General features: G+C 36.5%; 1 protein-coding gene across 1 annotated transcript; it reads left to right on the top strand.

Moving 5' to 3' along the window:
* Positions 1-518: 518 nt before the first annotated feature.
* Positions 519-24,206, top strand: LOC113109867 (melatonin receptor type 1B-B-like). The gene is given in 4 exon segments (XM_026273675.1): positions 519-924; positions 1,016-1,264; positions 22,869-23,422; positions 23,424-24,206. Coding segments are annotated over 3 exon segments (1,044 nt in total). The 5' UTR covers positions 519-924; positions 1,016-1,068; the 3' UTR covers positions 23,718-24,206.
* Positions 24,207-27,258: the final 3,052 nt, after the last annotated feature.

Raw genomic sequence — 27,258 nt, forward strand, 5'->3', positions numbered from 1 at the left:
AGTACAAGTCAAGCGGAATATTGAATATAGGGTGGGGTATTATTTTTGCTCCCCCTCTCCATCGCTCAATTGCAGCAAACTAACGGTATTTTCTGCTCAAACCAACACCCAAACCGTCAATATGACGTCATCAGAGAAGGAATGCCATTCCAGAGTGAAAGCAAATTCTCATATATTGATTAAGATTACAGAAAAAAAAAAAAAAAGTTGGATTAACTATTTGTCCACCTTTCAGTATTGTAAATATTTTTTTTTATAATTTACTAACCCCTATGTCATCCAAGGTGTTCATGTTTTATGGAGAAAAATCCTGGAATGTTTTCATCAAAAACCTTAATTTCTTTTAGATGTCACAACGTTTAGTATATTTGGTTTGCCTGACAAAACCAGTCTATGGACAAAACCCACCTTTTATACAAACTACATTACACACACACGAGGTGTAAGCACATCCAGCCTTGTGCCTCAGTTTAGAAGCGCGAAGGGGTTGTTATGACAACTCCCGCGCAAATAAAAGACGTGCTGTGATGTGCGTGATTTGTCCAAGCTCTGAGCACAAGCCAATCATCTGGCCAGATTCCCCTCTGATCACGCGCTGTTTTTACAATTCCGAGCAGCTGCTTTAACAAATAACTTGGAGCGAGCGTAACGGTCGCCATGGGGCAACACGGCGCCAAGACTCTCCAGTTCCTTAGCAGTTTTAAGGTGAGGGGGAAGCACGCTGAACATTTGCGCTAGACAGACAACTGAACTACAAGACAGAAAGGAGTTTGAGGTGCTGAAAAGATGTCGAGACGGACTCTATCTCGTATATCTGGGGAGAGGGAAGAGAGGAGCGTGGATCAACCAGAGGCGACAAAGATGTATGGCTCAACTGTTCACAACTTCTGCTTTAAGCTATCTGGAATGACTCGCTTTTTACAAGTATGGAAAATACAAATATAAGTAAATCATAAAATATGTTCAAGTACAAACGCATTTTGTTTAAGTTTTCTCTCTCTCTTTACTTCCACAGGTCGCGTGAATAACTTTTAACAAACCGAACCTCAGAGAACAAGTTGTTCCGGGATGCCAGACAATATCGCTTTTCTGACGAACAGCACAGATTTGGGGCACGTCGGTCGCGCGTTGGGTTCGAGCGCGCGTCCCGCCTGGGCAATAGCGGTGCTGGCCAGCGTGCTGATCTTCACCACTGTGGTGGATGTTTTGGGTAACCTGTTAGTCATAATTTCGGTGTTCAGGAATCGGAAACTGAGAAATGCTGGTGAGCTTTCATTTATCTTTCTGGGCTATGCGCACTTCATTCGCGCGCTGTTCATTGGCACAGCGCTTCACGTGCCATTAGGCTCAAGTGTTAAACGGGGATACAGATAATGAATAATGTACTGAATGAAGTAATTAGTCGACTTGTTTCCCCTTTACTTGACAAGAATCTCTTTTGACATCCTGCCTTAGGTGTAAATTATACATGGTGATAAAACGTGCTTCTACTGTCTAACATATTTGCCTGTGTTGTTTAAGGGTTTTGAACTAAATGAAAAACTGTTCACATTTAAGTGTAACTATTTATCTCACTTTTGACTTATTGACTTGTTTACCAACATCATAGTGTTTAGTGAAGGATTACTTTATAGCAATAAAAGTATTGAATTTGGCAAACATCTTATGTAACCATTCCAACCAAATAGCAGAAGTCAGCCTTTTTTTTTTAAAGTATGCAATTTAATGAACAGCTAAAAGTTTGTTTCAATTAAAATGCAATATTTTAGTACTGGATATGCTCATGCATAACGAAAGCCATATCAATATTTTTGTCACTCGCAAGTTCATTTTGTGGAGAAACTCCTTGTTTCAGCATTTTTTAAGTCTGAGCTTTTGGTAGTTTTAAGTTCACTTCACCTTGACCATGTCATGAAAAATTTACAGCAGCTTATCGCTCTCAGCAGTATGGGCTTCAAAGACTTTTGACTGTAGTTTGGCATAATTGGATGTATACATCAGCGAAAATCTGGCACCCTCTTAAGCCTTATTATACCCTTTATTTGATTGTAAATGGATGTGTTTGATGTTTTCAAATTGATGTTAAATCTAATTACCCCACTTGATCCCTAACAATGCATTGTGTTTTTGCACATAATCCTGTCTAAAAAGTGTTTTTGGGAACAACTGTTGAACTATGATGTCACACTGTGGTTGTTCTTATGATGTGTGACGCTGAGGGATTCAGAGGAGAGACAGATTTCTCTTTCAGTGCCTTTGACAATATGTGTACGTATGTTTGTGGTGTTGTTCCACTGATGCAATTGAGTTGGACTGCATTCAGAACCCCTTGACAGTTTGTGCATCTGCAGAGACATAAGCATGGAGCTTTTTTGCTTTGAGCAAGAGCCAGACCTGTCTGCTTCAAAGGTGCACTCACAGTCTTATATCACCCTCTGTCTGATAGACACTCCTGACTCTCTCTGTCTTCCCCCTCCAAAGCAATTCGAGCACATGGAGGTGGCATCAACGGCTCATTAGATTGAGTATGAATGCTGTCAGATTTTGTGCGTGGTTTCCCCCCCGATGGCTGTGGCGACTGCTTCTGTCTTCTCGCCTCTCGCCTGAGTGGATTTTCTGTGAAGGAGTAGAATTTATTCCTTCATCTCTCAGCCCTTTGTCATTACCAGGGCCAATCAGGCATCTCACGCAACCAATAACACTGTCACTAACACCCAAAGAAGCATTAAAGCAGCAAGGAACACCACACGGATCTTTAGTGGTGTGCGCCGTGTGAACTAACAAGGGCAGAGAGCTGAGAAACGACAGAAACTGAAAGCCTTGTTCTCCAAACAAGTGTATTTGGAAGTAAAATCATATGTTCGCAGAATCCCGTTGCAGATTCACCGCATAATCACCCAGTGTGAAGCGCGGATATAAAAGATTTAGGACTGGTTAAAATCTCAGTCTTTTACGATAACGAAACACATTCTGATGAGAGGGTGGGTATGAAAGAGACTGTATAAAAAGACTCTTCTTTCCATGTCTTTTGCTTCTCCATTTATGTTATGTAGAACAGATGCCATGCTTTATTAGTCAAACTTCCATGTCGAGTTCACATTTAAAGGAAATTTAATCTAGAAATTTAAATTAGCTGAAAATGTACTCATATTAGCATTACATATACTCACCAGTGGATCCCCTGCAGTAAATGGGTGCCATCAGAATGAGAGTCAAAACAGCTGATAAAAGCATCACAACAATCCACATCTACTTAACCTAAAGCTAAAACATACATAATTATGCATAATTATGAAATATTGTGATGTTTTTATCAGCTGTTTAGACTCTTATTCTGATGACACCCATTTACTACAGAGGATCCATTGGTGAGCAAGTGATGTAATGGTAAATGTCTGTAAATCCTCATTTATACAGTATCTATGCTCTGAGAGTGAATATATTCTCAGCTAAATTTTGTTTTAATTATTTCTTTCAGTGATACTCCAACAGCTGACAGTTGAAGGCACATGGCAGCCAGGGTTTCTTGAGTATCACTGTCCACTGGCCCCGCTCCCTTGCACTGTCCCCTGTGTGGTTATGTAATAGTGTTTCTAGAAAGGGGGTGAGTGCCAAGTGAAGTCCTCCTGCTGTCAGATTCCTGGTAGGCCCTGCTGTGCCACACAAGTATGGATATTACAGTGGTCAGTGCTAAAGTGGGCACGTGTTTGTGTGCACTGATGTATGTGTGTGGTTAAAATGGATTTGTAAACCACAGGAGACCATAAAAATTAGTGGCGGCAGACAGGGTGTTTCTGTTCTGTGATCAGGGAAGTGTAGTCTTGTAATTTTGCTTTAAGTCAGATAAAAATACTTTAGTGGGCTTAAAGCCAAAACTTTGGAGAAGATTAGTGATTGGTAAATGACTTTGACTGGCATGGTATTAGCTGTAGGTTTAGATTAAGTGAAAGATTTGTGGTTCAAATTCATAACCATGGAAAACCATTAAGAATATGTCTTAAACATTAAAAGCAACATAATGTTACTAGTCATTTTAAATATTCATGGTTCAAAATCCTGATTTTGCTTTCAACAAAAAATAGGTTTGATGCAACATAAAGGTGGATGTTTTTCATTTATGAGTAAACTATTGCTTTAAGAAATATTTGGAGAAATGTTCTGTTTGATTCTTTTTATGTGTTTGTTCTAGGGGAATTATGTGCACTCTTGCTTTTCTCTCGGCCTCAGGGCTATGTGTGATTAAACTTAAATCGGGTCAGTGTCCATCCGCAGAGTTGTCAAAGCCTTTCAGCATCTGTGGTGCTTCCCCTATGAGGTGTATCTGCTTTTGCTCTCTCTCTTTGAGTCTTTGAGCGATTTTGAATTTCTCCTTGATTTTTCTCATTTTGGCTTTTGAGCTTTGTGAAAGTGAACTGCTGTCCTCACCACCTGCCAGGGTGTTCATGTCCTGCACAAGTGTGGAAACACCTCTGCCTGTCACTCAAACAGACACAGGGAGACCAAAGAAATTAACACCAATAAACATTACGGATGGGTGTTTGTTTGTCTGACATTTAGAAGAAGAAAGAAATAAAGGAAGAACATAAGAATTCAAAGAAAGACCCCCACCAGCAACATCAGCAGTTGGCGCAATCTACATCCTGTGTCCTCAGAGACAACCATGAAGATGATAATGTGACTCAGTTCAGCACCACGGACAGCAATGGATCATTCATTCAAATCTAAATACTTTCTATATCTGTCTTGAATGCTTTGTAATCATTTAAAAGAAACATATGTAACTGTCATGTTGGACCCTTGAGCAATTGAGCTAGAGAGCTGTGGACTTGATGCACATTGCAGTCTAAAGTCTGCATGAACTGTGCTCAGAGAGAAAGAGAGAAGCCCACCTGCTGTTATTTAGTGCCAAGAGACCCTCCTCACAGAGCAGTAAAATTGTTTCCAGAAGTATCACAGTTTAACATGGCTAAGGTCTATAGTCTGAGACATGCATCCTAAGTCCACAAAATTTTACAGAATCCATTACTATTTTCATTGCTTTATGCAACTGTATCTTGCTCAAAAATGGAGAGAGGAAAATAAAGAAGACTTATTTGGAATATTTATTAATAAATTTACTTTTTCATGTTAAAATTCGAACAGGAGCCAGAGACATGGCAACAGCAGTGAAATGATTTAAATTCACACTTATTTCCAATGAAAATTATGTGTAATATTTTGATAAATAATCTTTTATCCTAAAAATAAGTTTTAAAAATCATTTTTTTCATTATATTTTGTCAAATGCTACTGTTCAAACGTTTGTTTTTAGTGAGATTATATAATAAGATTAAACAATTATTTTGTAAGGACACATTCATTTGATTATACATTAGCCTAAATGTCTTTTTCAGTGTTTCAAAAGATTTCTACTTCAAATAAAGGCTGTTCGTTTGGATTGTATTTTTATCAAGGTATTTGTTGATAACAATGTTGATAAGAAAGAAATACATGTTGCTTTTAAATATTACAATAGAAATCTGTTATTTTAAATTGTAATAATATTTCATGATATTGTTTGTATTTTAATCTAATAAATTATCTGATAATATGGTGAGAATAAGTGACGTCTTTCAAAAAAACATAAAAAAATTACTGACCTTTTGAGCATTGTAATCGGGCATGAAAATGTACTTCATCAGATGAATGACACAGTAAATGTTAAATGATTTGTTTTTCTAGTACACCCCCTATGAAGAGTACTTGTATCTACCTGATTGAATTTGACTTGTTTTGCTGAAAGGTTTAGAATATCTTATAATTATCTTCAATTCATTCAGCCCAGTTGAGCTATAGTGGAACCAGGAGAGCCTGTCACGAGTGAATTCACCGCTGTAATAGAACTTTGCTGGTGTCCTTTATTCCTTATTTCACTTTTCTTTTCTTTTTTTCACAGTCTTTCCATCACTGAAGTACCAGCAAATGTCATTGCCCAGGGAGGCATTTGAAATTTAACAGGTAGAAAAAAAAAACCTCTACCGAAGTATTTGTATTCACTTCTTGTTTCACTCTACAGCGGGTTCAAATAGGAGACAGGGTTTCTGCTTTGCTTTCAGGTTTACTTGATGATAGGTTCACAGCAGTAACTGTTTGTCTCCGCCTGTCTCTTCTCAGGACGACAGCCTCTTTTAAACTTTTCAAAGGATGCTTGGATTTGAATGCATAAAACAAAAATATGTCCACTCTTTCTGTTTCCGTCCAATTTAACAGATGTGTCCTTGATTCTCAGTGGACCATGATGTTGTTGTCTCAGGATGTATCATTCAGGAGGCACTTTAAACCAAAGGTCTTGCAGTTGGATAGTTGCGGTGACAATAGCAGTTGTCCTTGAACCACTCACAATCTTTTTTATGCCCCCCCAACCATACACACAGACTGATATATTTAAAATGTTCATTTATTTTAATTTCGATGATTATAACTGAAAACTAAGGAAAATCCCAAATTCAGTATCTCCAAAAATGTGAATATTGTGAAAAGGTTGAATATTTAACACACCTGGTGCCACACTCTAATCAGCTAATTAACTCAAAACACCTGCAAAGGCCTTTAAATGGTCTCTCAGTCTAGTGCTGTAGGCTACACAATCATGGGGAAGTCTGCTGACTTGATAGTTGTCCAAAAGATGACCATTGACACCTTGCACAAGGAGGGCAAGCCACAAAAGATCATTGCAAAAGAGGGTGGCTGTTCACAGAGCTCTGTGTCCAACCCCATTAATAGAGAGGCGAAGGGAAGGTAAATATGTGGTAGAAAAAAGTGTATAAGCAATAGGGATAACCACACCCTGGAGAGGATTGTGAAACAAAAACCATTCAAAAATGTGGGGGAGATGCACAAAGAGTGGACTGCAGCTGGAGTCAGTGCTTCAAGAACCACTATGCACAGACGTATGCAAGACATGGGTTTCAGCTGTCACATTCCTTGTGTCAAGCCACTCTTGAACAACAGACTGCATCAGAAGCGTCTCGACTGGAGTGCTGCTGAGTGGTCCAAAGTTATGTTCTTTGCTGAAAGTAAATTTTGCATTTCCTTTGGAAATCAGGGTTCCAGAGTCTGGAGGAAGAGAGGAGAGGCACACAGTCCACATTTCTTGAAGTCCAGTGTAAAGTTTCCACAGTCAGTGATGGTTTGGGATGCTATGTCATCTGCTGGTGTTGGTCCACAGTGTTTTCTGAGGTCCAAGGTCAACACAGCCGTATACCAGGAAGTTTTAGAGCACTTCATGCTTCCGATTTCATTTTCCAACAGGACTTGGCAACTGCACACAGTGCCAGAGCTACCAGTACCTGGTTTAAGGCCCATGTTATCCCTGTTCTTAATTGGCCAGCAAACTTACCTGACCTTAACCCCATAGAAAATCTATGGGGTATTGTGAAGAGGAAGATGCAATATGCCAGACCCAACAATGCAGTAGAGCTGAAGGCCACTATCAGAGCAACCTGGGCTCTCATAACACCTGAGCAGTGCCACAGACTGATCGACTCCATGCAATGCCACATTGCTGCAGTAATTCAGGCAAAAGAAGCCCCAACTAAGGTTTCAGTGCTGTACATGCTCATACTTTTCATGTTCTTACATTTGAGTTGGCCAAGATTTCTAAAAATCCTTTCTTTGTAATGGTCTTAACTAATATTCAAATTTTCTGAGATACTGAATTTGGGATTTTCCTTCGTTGTCAGTTATAATCATCAAAATGAAAATAAATAAACATTTTAAATATATCAGTCTGTGTGTGTGAAAATTTCATATAAATTCACCCATAATAAAGCATGGTAAATGACACTGAACTAAATTAAATCTGAAGTGTTTTGTAGCTCTGCAAACTTTGCTTTATAGGTAAACACTCTCTTTAACATGCTGCATGCTGACTGTACCTTGGCACGAGATAAAACAGCAAAACCCTGGACAGGCAGTTTGAGGCATCACCATGATTTTCAAACCCATCTTTCCTGATTTCACAAATCAGAGAACCAGCAAAAAAAAGTGCTGCAAGATTTTTGAGATTCATTTATGTATGCGTACATTGAGGCATTATCGGATCACTTTAGTTTAATAAAATCCATCGTTCTTCACCCTATAACCAGTGATAATAATGCAAAGCTCTGGACTGAATCATTTGATCATTGGGAATTGTGGGCTGAGGCGCACAATCTGAATTTCATGAAACCCAATTTTGATCTGATCAAAGATTGCATGCCTCAAGCATTTTAAACCCTTTAAAGCTTTACTTCAACATCAGCATGAAATAAAAATCCACACTTTTCTGAAAAAAGAGAAAAATTAAGCAAACTCAGTGTGACATATATCATCCTACGAAAGCTTTCAACATAGCCTAAGTTGAACCTTTGTGACGTTTATGCTGCAGTTACATAACACAATCTGAGACATTTTATTTACATTACTCCATGACTCATCTGCTTCACTTTGAAGGAGTCAAAGGTCAACATGTTGACATTTTGACAGAGGCCTTCAATGAAGATACTGTTTTCTATGTGGCTGTTCAGAGGGATGATGTAATAGTGTTTGGCTGAAAGGAATGCTGAGGTTCAGAGTGGGCTGACTGATCACAGGGTGGATTGTAGAGAAGCCGGTGTGATTTTATACAGGTGGGATATAGTCTTTTTCGATTTGTGTTGGTAGAATGACGTGCACTCAAGCAGCAGTTATATTTTGAGAGGAAAACAACAAATTCTAGTTCAGAAAGGTCAAGCTTTTGTTTGCGATGGGAGCTTTTTGTGTAGTACATATTTTAAGGGAAAGCTCACCCCAAAATTTAAATTCTGTCATTAATTACTCAACTTCATGTTGTTCCAAACCCATAAGACCTTCACTCATGTTTGGAACACAAATTAAGATATTTTTAAAGAAATCTGAGGGCTTTCTGGCTCTGCATAAAATGCAGTGCAATGCAACCACTACATTCAAGGCCCAGAAAGGTAAGGACATCATTAAAAATAAGAAAACAAAAATAACGTCTTTATTCAATAATTGATTTTCTTCTGTACATTCACAATAGTACCCTGATAATAACTGTAATAATAATAATAATTCAACTATGGTTCTTTCATGCTAGTTCATTTGGTCATGAAATGAGCATAATGTTCTAACGGTATTACAGGACATTACATCCCTTGGAAGAGAGGGCAGATGTTTGAAGCTGCAGTGGCAGTGGCCATGGCTCAAGGGCACAATAGTAGTGCTTGTCAATTGGTGCTACTAGAGTGCATGCTTCGGGGAAACAATTAGGATTAGCCCTTGGTGCCGCACTTTTTGGGCCTCAGTCCAGTTTTCCATAATTTCTAGTCCTTATATCCCCAGGACTGGACCACTGCCACAATTTGCAATCCGTAAAAATACAACAAAAACATGTCACCATCCTCATTTTCATATCTCAAAAGTTGCAATAGCCTTATAATGTGATTTCCATATTTTACCTAGTATGAAATGACCTTGTGAATATATCACTCCAAAGGAACAGAAAACTGGTTCCTCAGTAATTTGCCTTGATCCGAGTCCTTCACCCTGCTGCACCCTGGTTAATATCTATAAGTGCTGTAAACTTTCATGATCAAGGCTTATATTTTAAACATTTAAACTACACATTTAATGCTAAGCTCTTCACTGATAAAAACCTTTGAAATTATAAAAGGTTGTGATCAAAAGACAGGTCATTTTTTCCCCTCTCTTGTGTCAGGAAGTAACCTTTGTGTAATAAAGAAGATCACTAACATCTAAATGGAAACAATGTAATATAAAAAAATAAAATAACATTACAGTACACACACACACACACACACACACACACACACACACACACACACATATATATATATATATATATATATATAAACAGTTTTTTTTTCTGGTCCTCGGATCTGACTGGCAGATAAGAGTTGATATAAGAGTGCAACAGAACTTCAACAGCAGTTTCACTGTTTGTATCACCACTATAATTAAAAAAAATACTGTTTTCTGTCACGAAATGTAGTTTAAAAAGTAATTTTAGTGGGAATATACTTGTTTGTACTTCAAACGTAGTTTGTTAATAAAGATAGCATCCATTTGAAAATTTGCTTCAGCGTTTTCGGAGATGTGAGCTCCACAGCATCAGCAGCAGTCTGGCGCTCATGAATCTGCTTGAAACCCCATGTTCATCTTCAGAACACAATTTAAGATATTTCTGATGAAATCTGTGGGCTCTCTGACCCTCCCATAGACAACAAGGGAACTACCACATTCAAGACACAGAAAAGTACCTATCTATATCTATCTATCATCTATCTATACTGAGACTTGTTATAGCACTTATCATTGCTCTTTTGTTGTTTTTTTTGATTGCTTCCATTGTCCTCATTTGAAAGTCGCTTTGGATAAAAGCGTCTGCTAAATGACTAAATGTAAATGTAATATGAAAACTGCAGGTAATCCGGGTTTGAATCTGGTCTGCATCATGCCTCGTTTTGTCTTTATTACTGTAATTTCATCAAAAATGATGAACGTATAATAGGATGTGTATATGTACTGTATGTGGTAAAGAACCAATCATATCAATAATATAATCGCTGTCAATAATATTGTGTAACACCAAGGCTCTAAATGTATCTTCTGATTTTTTCCTTTAATCCTTAATTATATGCAGTCGAGGGGTCTCCATGTGGTTTCAGATTTTATCATTTATGAGTAACACCGCAGATGCTGTGCTAATGAGCACATAAATTAGGCTGCATGTGAAGTTCCTCAAGGTCATCCTCCTCCATTAGTAATTACACTTTTTGAACTTAAGTGGAATTGAGCTTGAAGTGAACCCTAAGCCACACTCAGCAAGAACAAGGGCTTCCATCAGAAGTTCAATTTCCTCTAATTATACATTGGATCACCTTTCACTCTGAAAGACCAAGAAGTTTTATTTTGGAAAAAAATCAATCATCACAAGTTTATTTTCTTTTGGGGTTTAATGAAAGGAACATGGAACAAGTCAGAGCACAAGTCAATCCTTTACACCTCTTTCTCCTTCCAATTAGCTTACTTTCTTGTATAACATCTGGAGTAATAAACTACCGTTCTAAAGTTTTGGATCAGTTAGATAAATAAATAAATATTATATATATATATATATAGTTTAATAAATTAAAATTTTCTTTCAGCAAGAATGCATTAAATTAATCAGACATGTCAGCAAAGTCCTTTAGATTGTTACAAAATTTTTAATTGAAATTGTATATATATATATATATATATATATATATATATATATATATATATATATAAATGCAGTCTGGGTGAGCATTAGACACTTGAAACAAGTTAAAATAATGAAAAACGTTTGAATGTTAGTGTATATTTAGGGCCAGTTTTACTAAACATGGCAAATTAGTGTGAGAGCGCAATGCCAAAACAGCGGAGATGGGAGCGAAAATTTCTGCGATTGATTTACTAACAACACGCTAGTCAAAGAACTCACGACATCTCATTAACATATCGACCAACGCAATATACCAAGTGCAGGGAAAATTAGCATAGTTGCAAATAAAGAATAAAGAAATAAAGATGGCGACGAGTGCAGCCGTTAGTAAAACGCATTGCTTAATGCATTTGGAATACTCTCCTCCGATTAATTTTTCGTCTGAAAGGGAAACTCCTATAAATGCATATTCAATAAGGTCCAGCGCAAAAACTAACTATGTCAACATTTTATCAGTCCTCACTGCGCATCTTTAGTAAAAGCTTACAGTAAAATTGTAATAACAAAATACAGTTTGCACTGGCGCAAGCTATTAGTAAAACTGGCCCATGGTGTGTTGACTTCAGCACCATGGACAGCGTAATGAAACGGTCCCATGATGTGGATTATTTTCTTTTTTAATGCTTTTTTAATGTTTCCTGATGTGTACTTACATTGTAAGTATGATTTTTACATTTAAAATTTAGAAATAAAAGGCATTTTTATTTCAGGATTTTAGTCCTCTGGCTTGAATGCTCTGTTTAAAGGGGCGTGTCTGCTGTGAGACTCTGTTGTGAGTAAACGACATCTGTTGTGATTGGCTGACATCTTTGCATTCGAAACGCGTATTACTTGTGGAACCCCTCTCAAAATAGTTTTACTAGTTTTTTTTTTTTTTTTTTTTTTTTTTTACTATTACAGCTGTCTAGATTAACATATAGTGGAAGTGTTGATTATAGCATTATTTTTTATATATTTTCCCATCACATGAATCATTGTAGTGATGCACCGTTAGTAGACAGAGTCTGTTTATCGCGTGAATGCATTGATCTCGTCATTGCAACGCGTTTTCTCTCACAAAATGCTCTCACCACAACTAACATCAAACACAATATCGACATGAATACAATACAGTAAGAGCTTCTTTTACTGGTCACTGGCTTGATTCACTGATGCATAAACAGTATTAAATGATTTAGAAAGAAAGTCTGTGTGAACTTGAATAATTAGCTACACATCATAAATCAATGATCATAGATCAGGCATTAATGAACACTGTTACTCACTGTTTGTGGCAGTGCTGTTGAATGCTGTAAAAGTCTGTTTGCAACACCTGTGCTGACATTGCGACAGAATTAAATGTAAATGTTTGGGCGGGCAAAGCAGAGAAAGGGGAGGTACCCTTTCCCCTTATGACGACATAAGGGGAATTTTTTCAAAGGCAGAGCAGGACACCCAGGGCTTGGTTTACACCTATAGAAATTTCTAGCCACTGGGGGACCATAGACAGGTTTGGGGAACTAGTATTAATGTTAAAAACCTCATAAAGTGAAATTTTCATGTCATGGGACCTTTAAAGTCTAAAGACTTACTATGTACAGTATCAGCTTTCTGTTGATCATTTGGCTTTATTTTCTGTCTTCATTCTCTAGATATATGGACCTTTTAATTTTTCCAAGGTTCAGTTATATTGTTATGCATATGATTCAAACTGTATATTCATCCCCAAGAGATTCTGTACCTTGCTAAATGCACTACCTGTACGCAATGAAGGATTTCCTCAGAAATCCTTGGAAAATGCAGGGTCAAGATGTATTATTGTGTTTGACATGGCTTTACAAAATTGCAAAGGTTGTCCAGATCCGCAAGGAAAAGCAAAAAAGGGCACTTGTCTTGTGGGTATGTTGAAACAGAAGTGTCTGTGTGTCTTACAGCTGTTGCTCTTCTTTTTTGCTCTTAAAGTCTTTGACAGGTGAGCATGGCATGTACATATCATTTTGTACTGTACTCTGAGGGTTTCATAACCCAGTCTGACCCTGTTCAAGTGCTTTTATAATGAGCCTTACACATGGAATAAAAACCCCTGCCTTCTGTTCTCCCTCCAGAACTTTTCCCCAGCTTCCTCTGTGAGGTTTTCCATTACACTGTAACTATTTTAATAACTAAGACATCTTCTTGTACCTACTTATTTGCCTTGCTTTTCTCACTCTTCCATTTCATATCTCAATATGTGATATTCATGTGCTATTAAAGGAATAGTTTACCTTAAAAAGAAAGTTTGCTGAAAATGTACTCACACCTAGGCCATCCGAGATGAGTTAGTTTTTTAACCAGAAACAGATTTACCATCACTTGCTCTCCAGTGGATCTTCTGCAGTGAATAAGTGCCATCAGAATGAGAATCTGAACAGCTAATAAAACATCATAACAATCCACAAGTAATCATCATAATAATCCACACAACTACAAACATTCATCAGTTAACATCTTATGAAGTGAAAAGCTTAATTTTTGTAAAAAAAAAAAAAAAAAAAAAAAAAAATAATATATATATATATATATATATATATATATATATATATATATATATATATATATATATATATATATATATAAATGCAGTCTGGGTGAGCATTAGACACTTGAAACAAGTTAAAATAATGAAAAACGTTTGAATGTTAGTGTATATTTAGGGCCAGTTTTACTAAACATGGCAAATTAGTGTGAGAGCGCAATGCCAAAACAGCGGAGATGGGAGCGAAAATTTCTGCGATTGATTTACTAACAACACGCTAGTCAAAGAACTCACGACATCTCATTAACATATCGACCAACGCAATATACCAAGTGCAGGGAAAATTAGCATAGTTGCAAATAAAGAATAAAGAAATAAAGATGGCGACGAGTGCAGCCGTTAGTAAAACGCATTGCTTAATGCATTTGGAATACTCTCCTCCGATTAATTTTTCGTCTGAAAGGGAAACTCCTATAAATGCATATTCAATAAGGTCCAGCGCAAAAACTAACTATGTCAACATTTTATCAGTCCTCACTGCGCATCTTTAGTAAAAGCTTACAGTAAAATTGTAATAACAAAATACAGTTTGCACTGGCGCAAGCTATTAGTAAAACTGGCCCATGGTGTGTTGACTTCAGCACCATGGACAGCGTAATGAAACGGTCCCATGATGTGGATTATTTTCTTTTTTAATGCTTTTTTAATGTTTCCTGATGTGTACTTACATTGTAAGTATGATTTTTACATTTTAAAATTTAGAAATAAAAGGCATTTTTATTTCAGGATTTTAGTCCTCTGGCTTGAATGCTCTGTTTAAAGGGGCGTGTCTGCTGTGAGACTCTGTTGTGAGTAAACGACATCTGTTGTGATTGGCTGACATCTTTGCATTCGAAACGCGTATTACTTGTGGAACCCCTCTCAAAATAGTTTTACTAGTTTTTTTTTTTTTTTTTTTTTTTTACTATTACAGCTGTCTAGATTAACATATAGTGGAAGTGTTGATTATAGCATTATTTTTTATATATTTTCCCATCACATGAATCATTGTAGTGATGCACCGTTAGTAGACAGAGTATGTTTATCGCGTGAATGCATTGATCTCGTCATTGCAACGCGTTTTCTCTCACAAAATGCTCTCACCACAACTAACATCAAACACAATATCGACATGAATACAATACAGTAAGAGCTTCTTTTACTGGTCACTGGGCTTGATTCACTGATGCATAAACAGTATTAAATGATTTAGAAAGAAAGTCTGTGTGAACTTGAATAATTAGCTACACATCATAAATCAATGATCATAGATCAGGCATTAATGAACACTGTTACTCACTGTTTGTGGCAGTGCTGTTGAATGCTGTAAAAGTCTGTTTGCAACACCTGTGCTGACATTGCGACAGAATTAAATGTAAATGTTTGGGCGGGCAAAGCAGAGAAAGGGGAGGTACCCTTTCCCCTTATGACGACATAAGGGGAATTTTTTCAAAGGCAGAGCAGGACACCCAGGGCTTGGTTTACACCTATAGAAATTTCTAGCCACTGGGGGACCATAGACAGGTTTGGGGAACTAGTATTAATGTTAAAAACCTCATAAAGTGAAATTTTCATGTCATGGGACCTTTAAAGTCTAAAGACTTACTATGTACAGTATCAGCTTTCTGTTGATCATTTGGCTTTATTTTCTGTCTTCATTCTCTAGATATATGGACCTTTTAATTTTTCCAAGGTCAGTTATATTGTTATGCATATGATTCAAACTGTATATTCATCCCCAAGAGATTCTGTACCTTGCTAAATGCACTACCTGTACGCAATGAAGGATTTCCTCAGAAATCCTTGGAAAATGCAGGGTCAAGATGTATTATTGTGTTTGACATGGCTTTACAAAATTGCAAAGGTTGTCCAGATCCGCAAGGAAAAGCAAAAAAGGGCACTTGTCTTGTGGGTATGTTGAAACAGAAGTGTCTGTGTGTCTTACAGCTGTTGCTCTTCTTTTTTGCTCTTAAAGTCTTTGACAGATGAGCATGGCATGTACATATCATTTTGTACTGTACTCTGAGGGTTTCATAACCCAGTCTGACCCTGTTCAAGTGCTTTTATAATGAGCCTTACACATGGAATAAAAACCCCTGCCTTCTGTTCTCCCTCCAGAACTTTCCCCAGCTTCCTCTGTGAGGTTTTCCATTACACTGTAACTATTTTAATAACTAAGACATCTTCTTGTACCTACTTATTTGCCTTGCTTTTCTCAACTCTTCCATTTCATATCTCAATATGTGATATTCATGTGCTATTAAAGGAATAGTTTACCTTAAAAAGAAAGTTTGCTGAAAATGTACTCACACCTAGGCCATCCGAGATGAGTTAGTTTTTTAACCAGAAACAGATTTACCATCACTTGCTCTCCAGTGGATCTTCTGCAGTGAATAAGTGCCATCAGAATGAGAATCTGAACAGCTAATAAAACATCATAAACAATCCACAAGTAATCATCATAATAATCCACACAACTACAAACATTCATCAGTTAACATCTTATGAAGTGAAAAGCTTAATTTTTGTAAAAAAAAAAAAAAAAAAAAAAAAATATATATATATATATATATATATATATATATATATATATATATATATAAACCATCACAACACATGCATAATAGCGAAACACGCTGCAAATCATCACAACACATGCATATATCGACACGTGCTATAAATCCTCACAACACTTGCATACAACGAAACGCGATGCAAATACTTCACAACACATGCATATAGCGAAAACGCGCTGATCATCACAACACATGCATACAATGAAACGCGCTGCAAATATCCAAAAGAAAAAGAAAAAAAAAAACTCCACCTTTCAGTTCACCAACATCTCCACTGACCAGTAGCCACTGCACGATAAACAAATCCAAGTGGGGTCTGACACTTTTTGAGGTCTCCTTGAAACATTTCCATTTTGGTCAGTGCTATTTGCAGCGCGTTTGTTAATTGCATGTTTTGTGAGGATTTTCTATGGAGCCAAAAGAGTCTCAATAAAGATAATGCACACACTACATTCACATATGTACACATAGGATTCATACATGCACACACATGATTCATAAATACACACACAGGATACACAAATGCGCACAAAATTTACAAAAGCCCACACAAAAATTAAAAAGAACTGAAGATTCACAAAATGCATACAAAATTCAGAAATGCACACAAAATTCAGAAATACAAACACAATTCAGAAATGCAAACAACATTTACAAATGCACTCAAGATTCACAAATGCACAGGACAAGATTCAGAAATGTATTTCTGATGCACACACACATATATCTTGATTTACAAACTGCTTGCGGTCTGTGAACTTGACTGCATTTTTGAGACTCCCCTGACTTGGCTCAACACACAAATGTTTTTTTTTTTTAAACAGGGAATGATCAGCAACCAATCAGATACTCCCTTCTTTTAGCCAACCACAAGAACGCACTCCACGTGGGGGATTGTTTACTTATAAGCCAATCACATGAACGCATTCACACAGCTGCAATATGCCTGTGGTGCAGCATATTACAGCCTACTTATTTATGAAATTGTATGAAAATACATATTTGTTTAGATTACAATTCAGGTTTATTTTTTATTATTTTTTACAAAATATAAATTAAAAATGTCTCAATACATATCAAAGTTAACCATGGATTCATAAATTTGCAATAGGCAATTATTTCATTTTATTGAAATATTTTAATGAAAGTAAAAAAAAATTACACCTTTTTGAATATTTAAGTATATCTAAATATTCTTTTGGATGCAATATAGAAGTAACTTTAATTATAATATTCGGTCCCTAGATGAAGAGAGAGTCCAGTGGTCCGCTGAGAGCGGAAGTTAACTCTCCTACTGCGCAATGTGAGTCACCGGGCTTGTGAGGAAAGTGAGTCGTTCGCTGTGGAAAGTGAGTTGATCACTGCGAGGAAAGTGAATCGTTCGCTCAACTTCGCTGCGTGAGGAAAGTGAATTGTTCGCTGAGGAAAGTGAGTCGCTCGCTGCATGAGGAAAGTGAATCGTTCGCTGAGGAAAGTGAGTCCACTCGCTGCGTGACTCGTGAGGAAAGTGAGTCGTTCGCTGGCGAGAGGAAAGTGACTCTCTGGCTGCGGAAAGTGAGTCTCCTGCTGCGCAAAGTGGGTGTCCGGCTGCACAAAGTGAGTCGCCGGCTGCCTGAGGTAATTGAGTCGTTCGCTGAGGAAAGTGAGTCGTTCGCTGCGTGGGGAAAGTGAATCGTTCGCCTGAGGAAAGTGAGTCATTCACTGATTGGCTTATAAGTAAACAATCCCCCACGTGGGGTGCATTCTTGTGATTGGCTAAAACAAGGGAGATATCTGATTGGTTGCAGATCATTCCCTGTTTAAAAAAAGGCATTTGTGTGTCCCAGCCAAGTCAGGGGAGTCTCAAAATTCACACACAAATGCAGTGAAGTAGCAGACCGCAAGCAGTTTGTAAATCAAGATATATTTGTGTGTGCTTCAGAAATACATTTCTGAATCTTGTCCTGTCCATTTGTGAATCTTTAGTGCATTTGTAAATGTTGTTTGCATTTCTGAATTGTGTGTGTATTTCTGAATTTTGTGTGCATTTCTGAATTTTGTATGCATTTGTAAATCTTCTGTGCTTTTTAAATTGTGTGTGTGCATTTGTGATTTTTGTGCGCATTTGTGTATCCTGGTGCGTGTATTTATGGATTATGTGTGTGCATGTATGAATCCTATGTGTGCATATGTAAATGTAATGTGTGCATTTATCTTTATTGAGACTCTTTTGGCTCCATAATTTTCAGCACGTTTCGTTATATGCATGTGTTATGATGATTTGCAGTGCGTTTCGTTATATGCATGTGTAGTGAATGATTTGCAGCTCGTTTCGTTATATGCATGTGATGATTTGCCAACACTTGTGTTGTCAAACTGATGAAGATGTTTTCTTCATTTGCTGATGTTTTTTCAATTGAAATTTAAATTTAAATTTAAAAGATTAGATTACAGAAGATAGTATGTAAATAATGATAGTAATAGTGGACCAAGAACAGATCCCTGGGGGACACCTTGCTTTAAAATGGGACCACCAGGGGTAATAATAATAATAATAATAATAATCAATAATAATAATAATAATATAATAATAATAATATAGTCATTATTATTATTATGTGCACACAATAATATATCATCCTTTTATTTTATTATCATGCGGGATTGTAGATCTGCAATTATTGTTAGGCTCAGTGGGCAGCATTTACTTATTTAGCTTGTCTGAAACACATCAGTATTCTGAATAATTATCTCCTGATAATGTTTAAAATTGCTGAGATTAGTTATATAAAGGTAAAAAATAAATATGAATTCAAACAGGAGCTTTTATTATGACTAAAGGCATTACTAAAAAAATAACCTTTTTTAAGAGGATTAGGATATAGTGAAGTTCACACATTAAGTGGCTTAAGAGATTTAAAAATATATATATACACGTAACACAGGTGGTTTCTTCATATATGTGAACACATACACACAAAAAAGGTATTTATAGCAGCTGATTTTGTGCGTTATTTCACAATACATTCATCTACAGAGCAGCGCTATGACCTTGAATGTGCTTCATCTCTGGTTGAATTATAGTGTCTGGGGATAAAAGTCTAAAGAAAAGAGAAGAAAGCTCAGAGAAGAAAGGTTGGGCTCAGGTAGGTCAGGGTAATTGTGTTTATCATTTCATAGACTCTAGCTTTATCCTCTGAATAAAGCTAAGAAAAGGGAATAGCTGAAAAGAGTAAAGTCAGTGTTGTTTCAACATGACAGACTGAAACAGTTTTTAGGTTTTTGAATATTTTTTAAAGGCCACCATGATGAAAAGCAGAGAATATTGGGTTATGATCTCGCTAATGTCATGCTGAGAGGTGCCAGGAATACTTTTTAGCATTTGCCGAAAAAAGGATGGGGGAAAACAGCCCCCCTCCCCACCTCCCTTCTAATTTTTATGTAAAAGGAAGCATTTTGATTTTGTATATGCATTCCTGTTAGTGATATCTGACAAAATCCAAGTGAAATGTTTTGCTTCACTTTCAACAGGACAATCTGATTAATGGGGGTCCTTGCATTTATGGCCCTCATGTTTCATTCAGAGTCTTAGGGCTGGGTGGGAGAAAGACACTGACTGAATGGTAAAATGGTCTGGATGCCTAAAAAGATGTAGGCGATGAGGAGAAAATGTGTGCCTCATTGAAGCTGTTCACCACTCATGCTTGATAAAATAATTTCTTATTCTTTTAAAGGTGAGTCTCTTTAAATTTGGCAAGAAATCACATTTCAATCCCAAAAAAAAAAAAAAGACTATTGTTCATAAAGAAAATTAATCTTAATTTTAGCACCATAAAGATAATTTTTTAATAAGGATTATTATAAAGTTATTATGATTAAGCACATATTTCCCCAGTTTATCATTACCATAACACAAAGCAAATATTTATGTCTTAGCATATTTAATGTATTTTACATATAATGTATTTGCTATAGATCAAGTTTTATGCTGCTTTTTTTCCATGAAAGTTACAGTTTAAATATATCTGTAGCAAATGTATCTGTATGCAGATATTTGTTACCGGTAACACAGAATAAAGGGCTATCTGGAATATTTAGATGACTCAGTCAGCTCTTTATACATCGGCTATAAACGGTGACTGTTTAACATGAGAAAGTGAGTAAAAGGATTGCTCGACATAGAACATTTAACACAGCAGACCATGCATGAGATTAATCTGAGAGGGTAGAGGCAAGAAGAGAGCACATTGTATTACGGAGCGATGTGTTTTCTGCTGTCACAGTGTAATCAAAGGCTTCACACTACCCGGGGATCCTGCTTTTGAAGTTGATGTGATTCATTCTGTGTCTTTTATTTTCACTCTGTAGCTCTGTCAGTCTTAATTCTTGTTGTCCACATGAGTTTAGTCCTATATTCAATTTAAAGCATAAAACATGATTGGCAGTGCAAAGGCAGGAATCAGTGCAACAAAAGTGACAGGTATACTGTGAAAAGTTTTTTTTTTTTTTTTCAGTCAGCATAAACATACTTAGAGGACTCATAACTCATGATTTTCATGTACAGCTGACATCATTTTCGTGACAACAGAAAAGTTTAACATACAAAATAAAAAGAAGGGTAGGGTCAGTGTACAGGACCTTTCAAAAGTTTATTGGCTGCATTGTTTGGAATGTTTTTGAAACATTTAATGCTTACAAAGTTGTATTTATTTAATGAACATTTCAGTAATAGTAATGATATTGACAAATATGATTACAATTTAATTTATAATTTTATATTGGTATTTTATTATAGGCCTATAGGTATTTTTTAACTGTGGGGTACATGTTCTATTATTAAAGGATACATGATGGAGATTACTGAACAACAAAATCCAGTGAAATACATTAATGAGTTTCTGCTATGATTTATAATTCATGAGTAACCTTGTTCCATGTAGTTACAGATTAAATACAACATTTGCGGGCTGCAAATTAAAGAGATGTTTGTTTCCCCCTTGTTCCATGTAGTGGCTTCAACAAATTGCCTATCAAATATTGTTTAAAATTTACTATAGGCCTACTGCTGGGTTAAATGAACCAAAAATGGGGTTAAATTAAAATCACACACAATAGGACAACAGTAACAACACAGGCAAAAGATAGCCTAATAAAAGATTACAATTTATTACACCAGTTATTACACCAAAAGCAAATCAACTCCATACTTATATACTGTAGCTTATTATAGCAAACTGACAGGATTTTACCATCTTTGATTTTACCGTTTTGATCTATGTCCTTCACAGTTTGCGGTTCTACTCCTCATCAGTCGCTGCTCAATGTTGTGAGAACATACAACAAGTTTTAAAATAACATTCCAGTCAGTTTCAAAAATCTCTCTCCTGTTTGCTTCGATTCGTTTTCTTGTATTCACTGCTCCAGTTTTAAAAGAACACACTCCAGACAGTTGTCTCTTGTCTGTGCTTCAATAAATTTTCTCCTATTTTCCACACATGTTCCCGGCTTAAGCACCGCTGCCACGGATTTCGTTGCACACAGAACGTTTCACATTTGAACTCCCGTGACTTTGCTACATACTCTCTTTCACGTCCTACACATTCCTCACCCAGCACTGTCGGGTTACTTATTACTGATATCAACCCAAATTGGGTCAAATCAAGCCAGCTTCCTAACCCAACAGTTTCAACCGAGCATTTGGATCAAAACAATTACCAGCATGTTAAATGTGTAGGCTATAAAAAAAGTACACTTTGTATGTTTTTGCTAAATCGCATTCAAATATAAGATTGTTGTTAGGTCATACATGCCACATGATATTAGAATAGGTACCCCTTAGTTTCAAAATACTTACTGTAGAATTTTTTTTTTAATTTTACAGATTATTAGACCCTTATTCCCCAAACATTTTATACCTTATACCTAAACAGAGGTACTGAATAGGTGCACTATAATTCCAAAAAGTTACGTTGTAAATTCCGTTTACTTGCGCAGTAAGTTGTGGGTTGTTATCTAAAGTGTTACCATATAATGATTATTATATTTTATTCTAGAACTTTCCATTAATCAAAGAATCCTGAAAAAATAAATTGTGTATGTTTGTGTGTGACTTGTCACTTTTTAAATTGCATCCTTGTTGAATGAAATTGTTCAATGCATCTTTTATTAATTTTATTCACATAACACAACCTAGGTCTTCAACCCTGCTTCTGAGACCCACTGTCCTGCAGAGTTTAGCTCCAACCCTAATCAAACACACCTGAACCAGCTAATCAAGCTCTTCAGGATCACTTGAAAAATCACAGGCCAGGTGAGCTGAAATAGGTTGGAAATAAACTTTACAGAACATAGGGGCACCAGGAGCAGGTGTTAGTAATACATTTTCTTTGATTTTGCCACAGTTGGATAATAGTAGGCTATCAAATCGACATCAATCTGTGCTAGTAGAAATGAAGTTATTAACAAGCCCTCTTTCTCTCACTCTGTTTTTGCACAGGCAATGTGTTTGTTGTCAGTTTGGCCTTCGCTGACCTGGTGGTGGCTTTCTATCCTTACCCGCTGGTCTTGTACGCAATCTTCCATGACGGCTGGTCTCTGGGGGAAACCCAGTGTAAAGTCAGCGGATTCCTAATGGGCCTGAGTGTGATCGGCTCAGTTTTCAACATCACTGGCATCGCCATCAACCGTTACTGCTACATCTGTCACAGTTTTGCCTACGGACGTCTCTACAGCTTCCGTAACACGCTGCTGTTAGTGGCCCTGATCTGGGTGCTCACTGTGCTCGCCATTCTTCCCAACTTCTTTGTGGGTTCACTGAGTTATGACCCTCGCGTTTACTCCTGCACCTTCACGCAGACAGCCAGCAGCTCGTACACTGTGGTGGTGGTGGTGGTTCACTTCCTGGTGCCCATCGCGGTGGTGACTTTCTGCTACCTGAGGATTTGGGTTCTGGTGATACAGGTGAGGAGGAAGGTGAAGAGCGAGGAACGCTCGAGGGTGAGACCCAGCGACCTGCGCAACTTCGTCACCATGTTCGTGGTGTTCGTTTTATTTTGCAATCTGCTGGGCTCCACTCAATCTAATCGGTCTCGTGGTGGCCATCGATCCAGAGGTCATGGCTCCACGTATTCCAGAGTGGCTCTTTGTGGTCAGCTACTTTATGGCCTATTTCAACAGTTGCCTCAATGCCGTCATTTATGGACTCCTCAATCGGAACTTCCGAAAGGAGTACATGCGGATCCTGACGTCGGTTTGGATTCCTCGGAGGTTTGTGACTGAGACCTCCAAGGCTGCCACAGATGGGATGAGGAGCAAACCCTCACCAGCCATCAATAACAATGAGTGACTTTTTTTTTTTCAGCCAATCACTGTTCAGAAGGAAATGTCAAGGATGCATGAAGCAAATTTCTATGCTTTGAACTGTGAACACTTGACTTTTTTATGTGCAACTCAGGGTGCTTGTTCTATTTTCAACCTTGGCTCATTGTAAATTTGTGAGTGCCTAAATTTCTGCAAAACCTGAAACATGTTGCTTTGGGTACATTTCACTGAATTTTTTCAGGTAACATGTCTACAAGCAGTGCTATAACCATTTCTTTTTTTCCCCCATTGGAGATGCAGGTTAATTAAACAGTACATCACCATGAAAATGACATTCTTGAGGCTACAAAATAGTTGCAAAATGATTTTGCATTGCTTGTAGCAAGTTTTTCAGCAGTTTCAAAGCAAAATAGTCTGTCTAGCAAGTTTTATTTTCTCTGAAACACTGAACATAAATAACCTAATGCTTTATTACATTGTTTGTAGCATGGCAATTTAGAAATTAAATGTCAGGTGAGTGGCACAAAATTGCTTCATTTGAAATGAATATACCACCTAAACTAAACCCTACCGATAATGTTAAGAAAAGCAAATGTGAGAAAAACACATTTGCTGAAGCAAACCTTACATTTTAGCTTTAAAGCTTTGAGCTCTTTTGTGGAGTGTCATGACTTGTGTTTTACAGGATACCCTGCATCACAAATGCAATGCTATACCAGGTGAGCTCCTGAGCAAGTCAAGCAATTCAAATGGAGCAAATTATGTCATGTATATGATAAAACATATTAGTTTACAAATCACGCAGTATGACAGAAGTATTTTGAGGCCATTGCATAGTATTGTGGAAGGAACCACGCAAAAACAAGCTATTTATTCATCAATAATCTGTCCATAATCATAACTTGTGTGAAAAGAAAAGAAAGGTGTTGTTTTACTGTCTCTAGTGTTCATTTCATCTGGAAAATGCAGTGAATCATGTTATGAACAGATGCATTCATTTAGGAACGTAGGCAGTTACATATTTCCAGTGAGCCTTGGTTGTTTATTTTTGATGTTGTGATCCATTTCAGAACTCTATTATTATTAATAAGAAATATTTAACTCACCATTTATATTGAAAGTTAAATGAACTAATTTTAAATCCATTTATTTATGGACTGTTTATGATCCATGACTATTTATTGAAGACATTTTTGTAAAATTTTGTGGGTCTGTTGTATATGTTGTATAAATAAGTATGTATCACATATTTGTTGTTTTCAATTCAGAACTTCTGCCTTACACTTGAACATTCACGTGAATTATATATAAAAAAAATCCATATATTTAATCAAGTGCCAAATGTTAATGCTCTGACAGAAAGTATCTGATATACCAAATCAGTTTGTCATATCAAACCAAATAAAATTGTGAGAGCATCCTAATTTAAATGTAACGTCAACACAGCTTTGGTGAGCGAAGAGCTTCCAGCACATCAAGATAAAGCACAATCTTTAAAAAAAAAAAAGCACTTCATGCGGATTTAGCTTTTTCAAAGTGAACGGTGACAGCGTGCGGTCAGTCAGTTATCAGTTTCAATCTGTGTTCCCCTCTTATCTTTCAAACATTAAATGTCATTCATGACTTACTCTGCCAGGAAATGTGCATGATTCTTAAACTATATATCTTCTTCAACAAATGATCTGCGAGTAAAACGCAGCAGGAATTCCGATTAAGATAAAGGTTACTGGCAAAAGGGAAAGTATTAACGAGACCTGATTTGAATGTATTATTGTTATCTGTGCTTGTTTTCACTTGATTTGACAATGTGCGATTTAATCCTCCCGCCATAATAAAATGTTCCATGCAGCGTGATTGTACTGTGTGAGAACATGCTTCACCATTGACCTGAATAAAAGAAAAGAACTAAACAGATGAAAGCCAAGTCTATTGGTGATTGTGCAACCTCTCTCTGGTATGAATGGGCTGCAGAGGGATTACATGGAGAGATTGGGATGAGCTTGCTCCTTATGGCCACATCTGCACAGGGAATTATGGGGATGTGTGGCTGGTGTCCCAGCAGATGGTGGACTGAGGTGGTTGATAACATAAACACTTGGCCAAGTTGAGAGCGATCTTGTCGTCATTTTGCCGAATGCATTATCCAGAAGGGTTGCAGGAGGGAGTCTGGTTGGAAACCGCAGCAGAAATGTAATGGGAGTTGTAACCACTTTTGGAATATAGAATATTATTTGCGCGGAAGATAAATATGTCATGATTCATTTCAGGTTACTTTGCAACAAGTACTTGAGATTTAATGTAGTTGCTCACTCACAGTCAAGTTAGTTAGACTTCTCTCTACTAATACTGTAAGTATGCTAACTAATTTGGAAATTATTTAAGGGGTCAATATCTATTTAAATTCATATTAATCTAATTATGTAACTTAATTCAGAGGCATATTTTAAGGCACTTAAACAACTAGGGTTGTTAAATGAATAACCAATCTTAATTAGAGTGACAGCATCAAACTGCTACATACATTTACATAAAATACCATAATTTACATATCCACTGGTGGTGGATGAGGAGATGCCCCTGATGATGTAAAAGCACTATATAAATGTAATCAATTATTCTTCTTATTATTATTTTTACATAAAGAATATCAACTCTTAATTTAAACATCCATTGTATATTATTTTATTAAACAAGTCAACATTAATTGATCAAAAGTTACAGTTAATAGATTTACTTTACAAAAAATATTATAAAAATTATATTACAAAATAGTATTATTCTATTTTATATATATATATATATATATATATATTATATTTATATATATATATATATATATATATATATATTTCATAATTATGATTAATTCCTCAACTTAACACTATAGTATTTATACTTATGGTATATTAATTAGCTGAGATAAAGATGAATTTTATGTTACATTTTAAATGCCTTCTAAAAAAGTTCCATACAGCATAATCAAGACTTGATTTGCATGTCGAGCATTTACAGTCAGCTATTATTTACAAAAGTATTCAGAATGTTATGTAAAGAGATCAAAATGAAAAAAAAAAAATTTACCAATCCTATATAATAATTGTACAAATACCAAATAATATAGTCTAATAATAATAATAATAATAATGTACAAATATTACGGGGAAAACACGATCAGTTAATGGACTTACCAGACCGTAGGATGGATGAAAATGTTTTCTTGTAGACTTATTTTATGTTATGCACTTTATGTAACATTGTACTCATGATAAACTTAATTTGAATGCTAACTATCACACAGAAAAAAATTCCAGTAGCCAAGCATATGGTTAATATAATAATTTAATAATGAAATATTTTTTATAAAAATAATTTAACAATTTCTTAATTAAAAAAAAATATTAATGAATCCATCTCTGATTATCCTGTGTTGCTATGGTCACGGAGGTTTGTTTACGCATTAAACTCATGGCCACGAGAAATAAATGTTGTTCCCTCAACATAAGAAGTCGTGGCCACGAGAAATGGATGTCATTCCGTCACACATAGCATCCCGGGGCCACGACATA

This window comes from Carassius auratus, chromosome 10, assembly GCF_003368295.1.
Source record: "Carassius auratus strain Wakin chromosome 10, ASM336829v1, whole genome shotgun sequence".
Taxonomy (NCBI): Eukaryota; Metazoa; Chordata; class Actinopteri; order Cypriniformes; family Cyprinidae; genus Carassius; species Carassius auratus.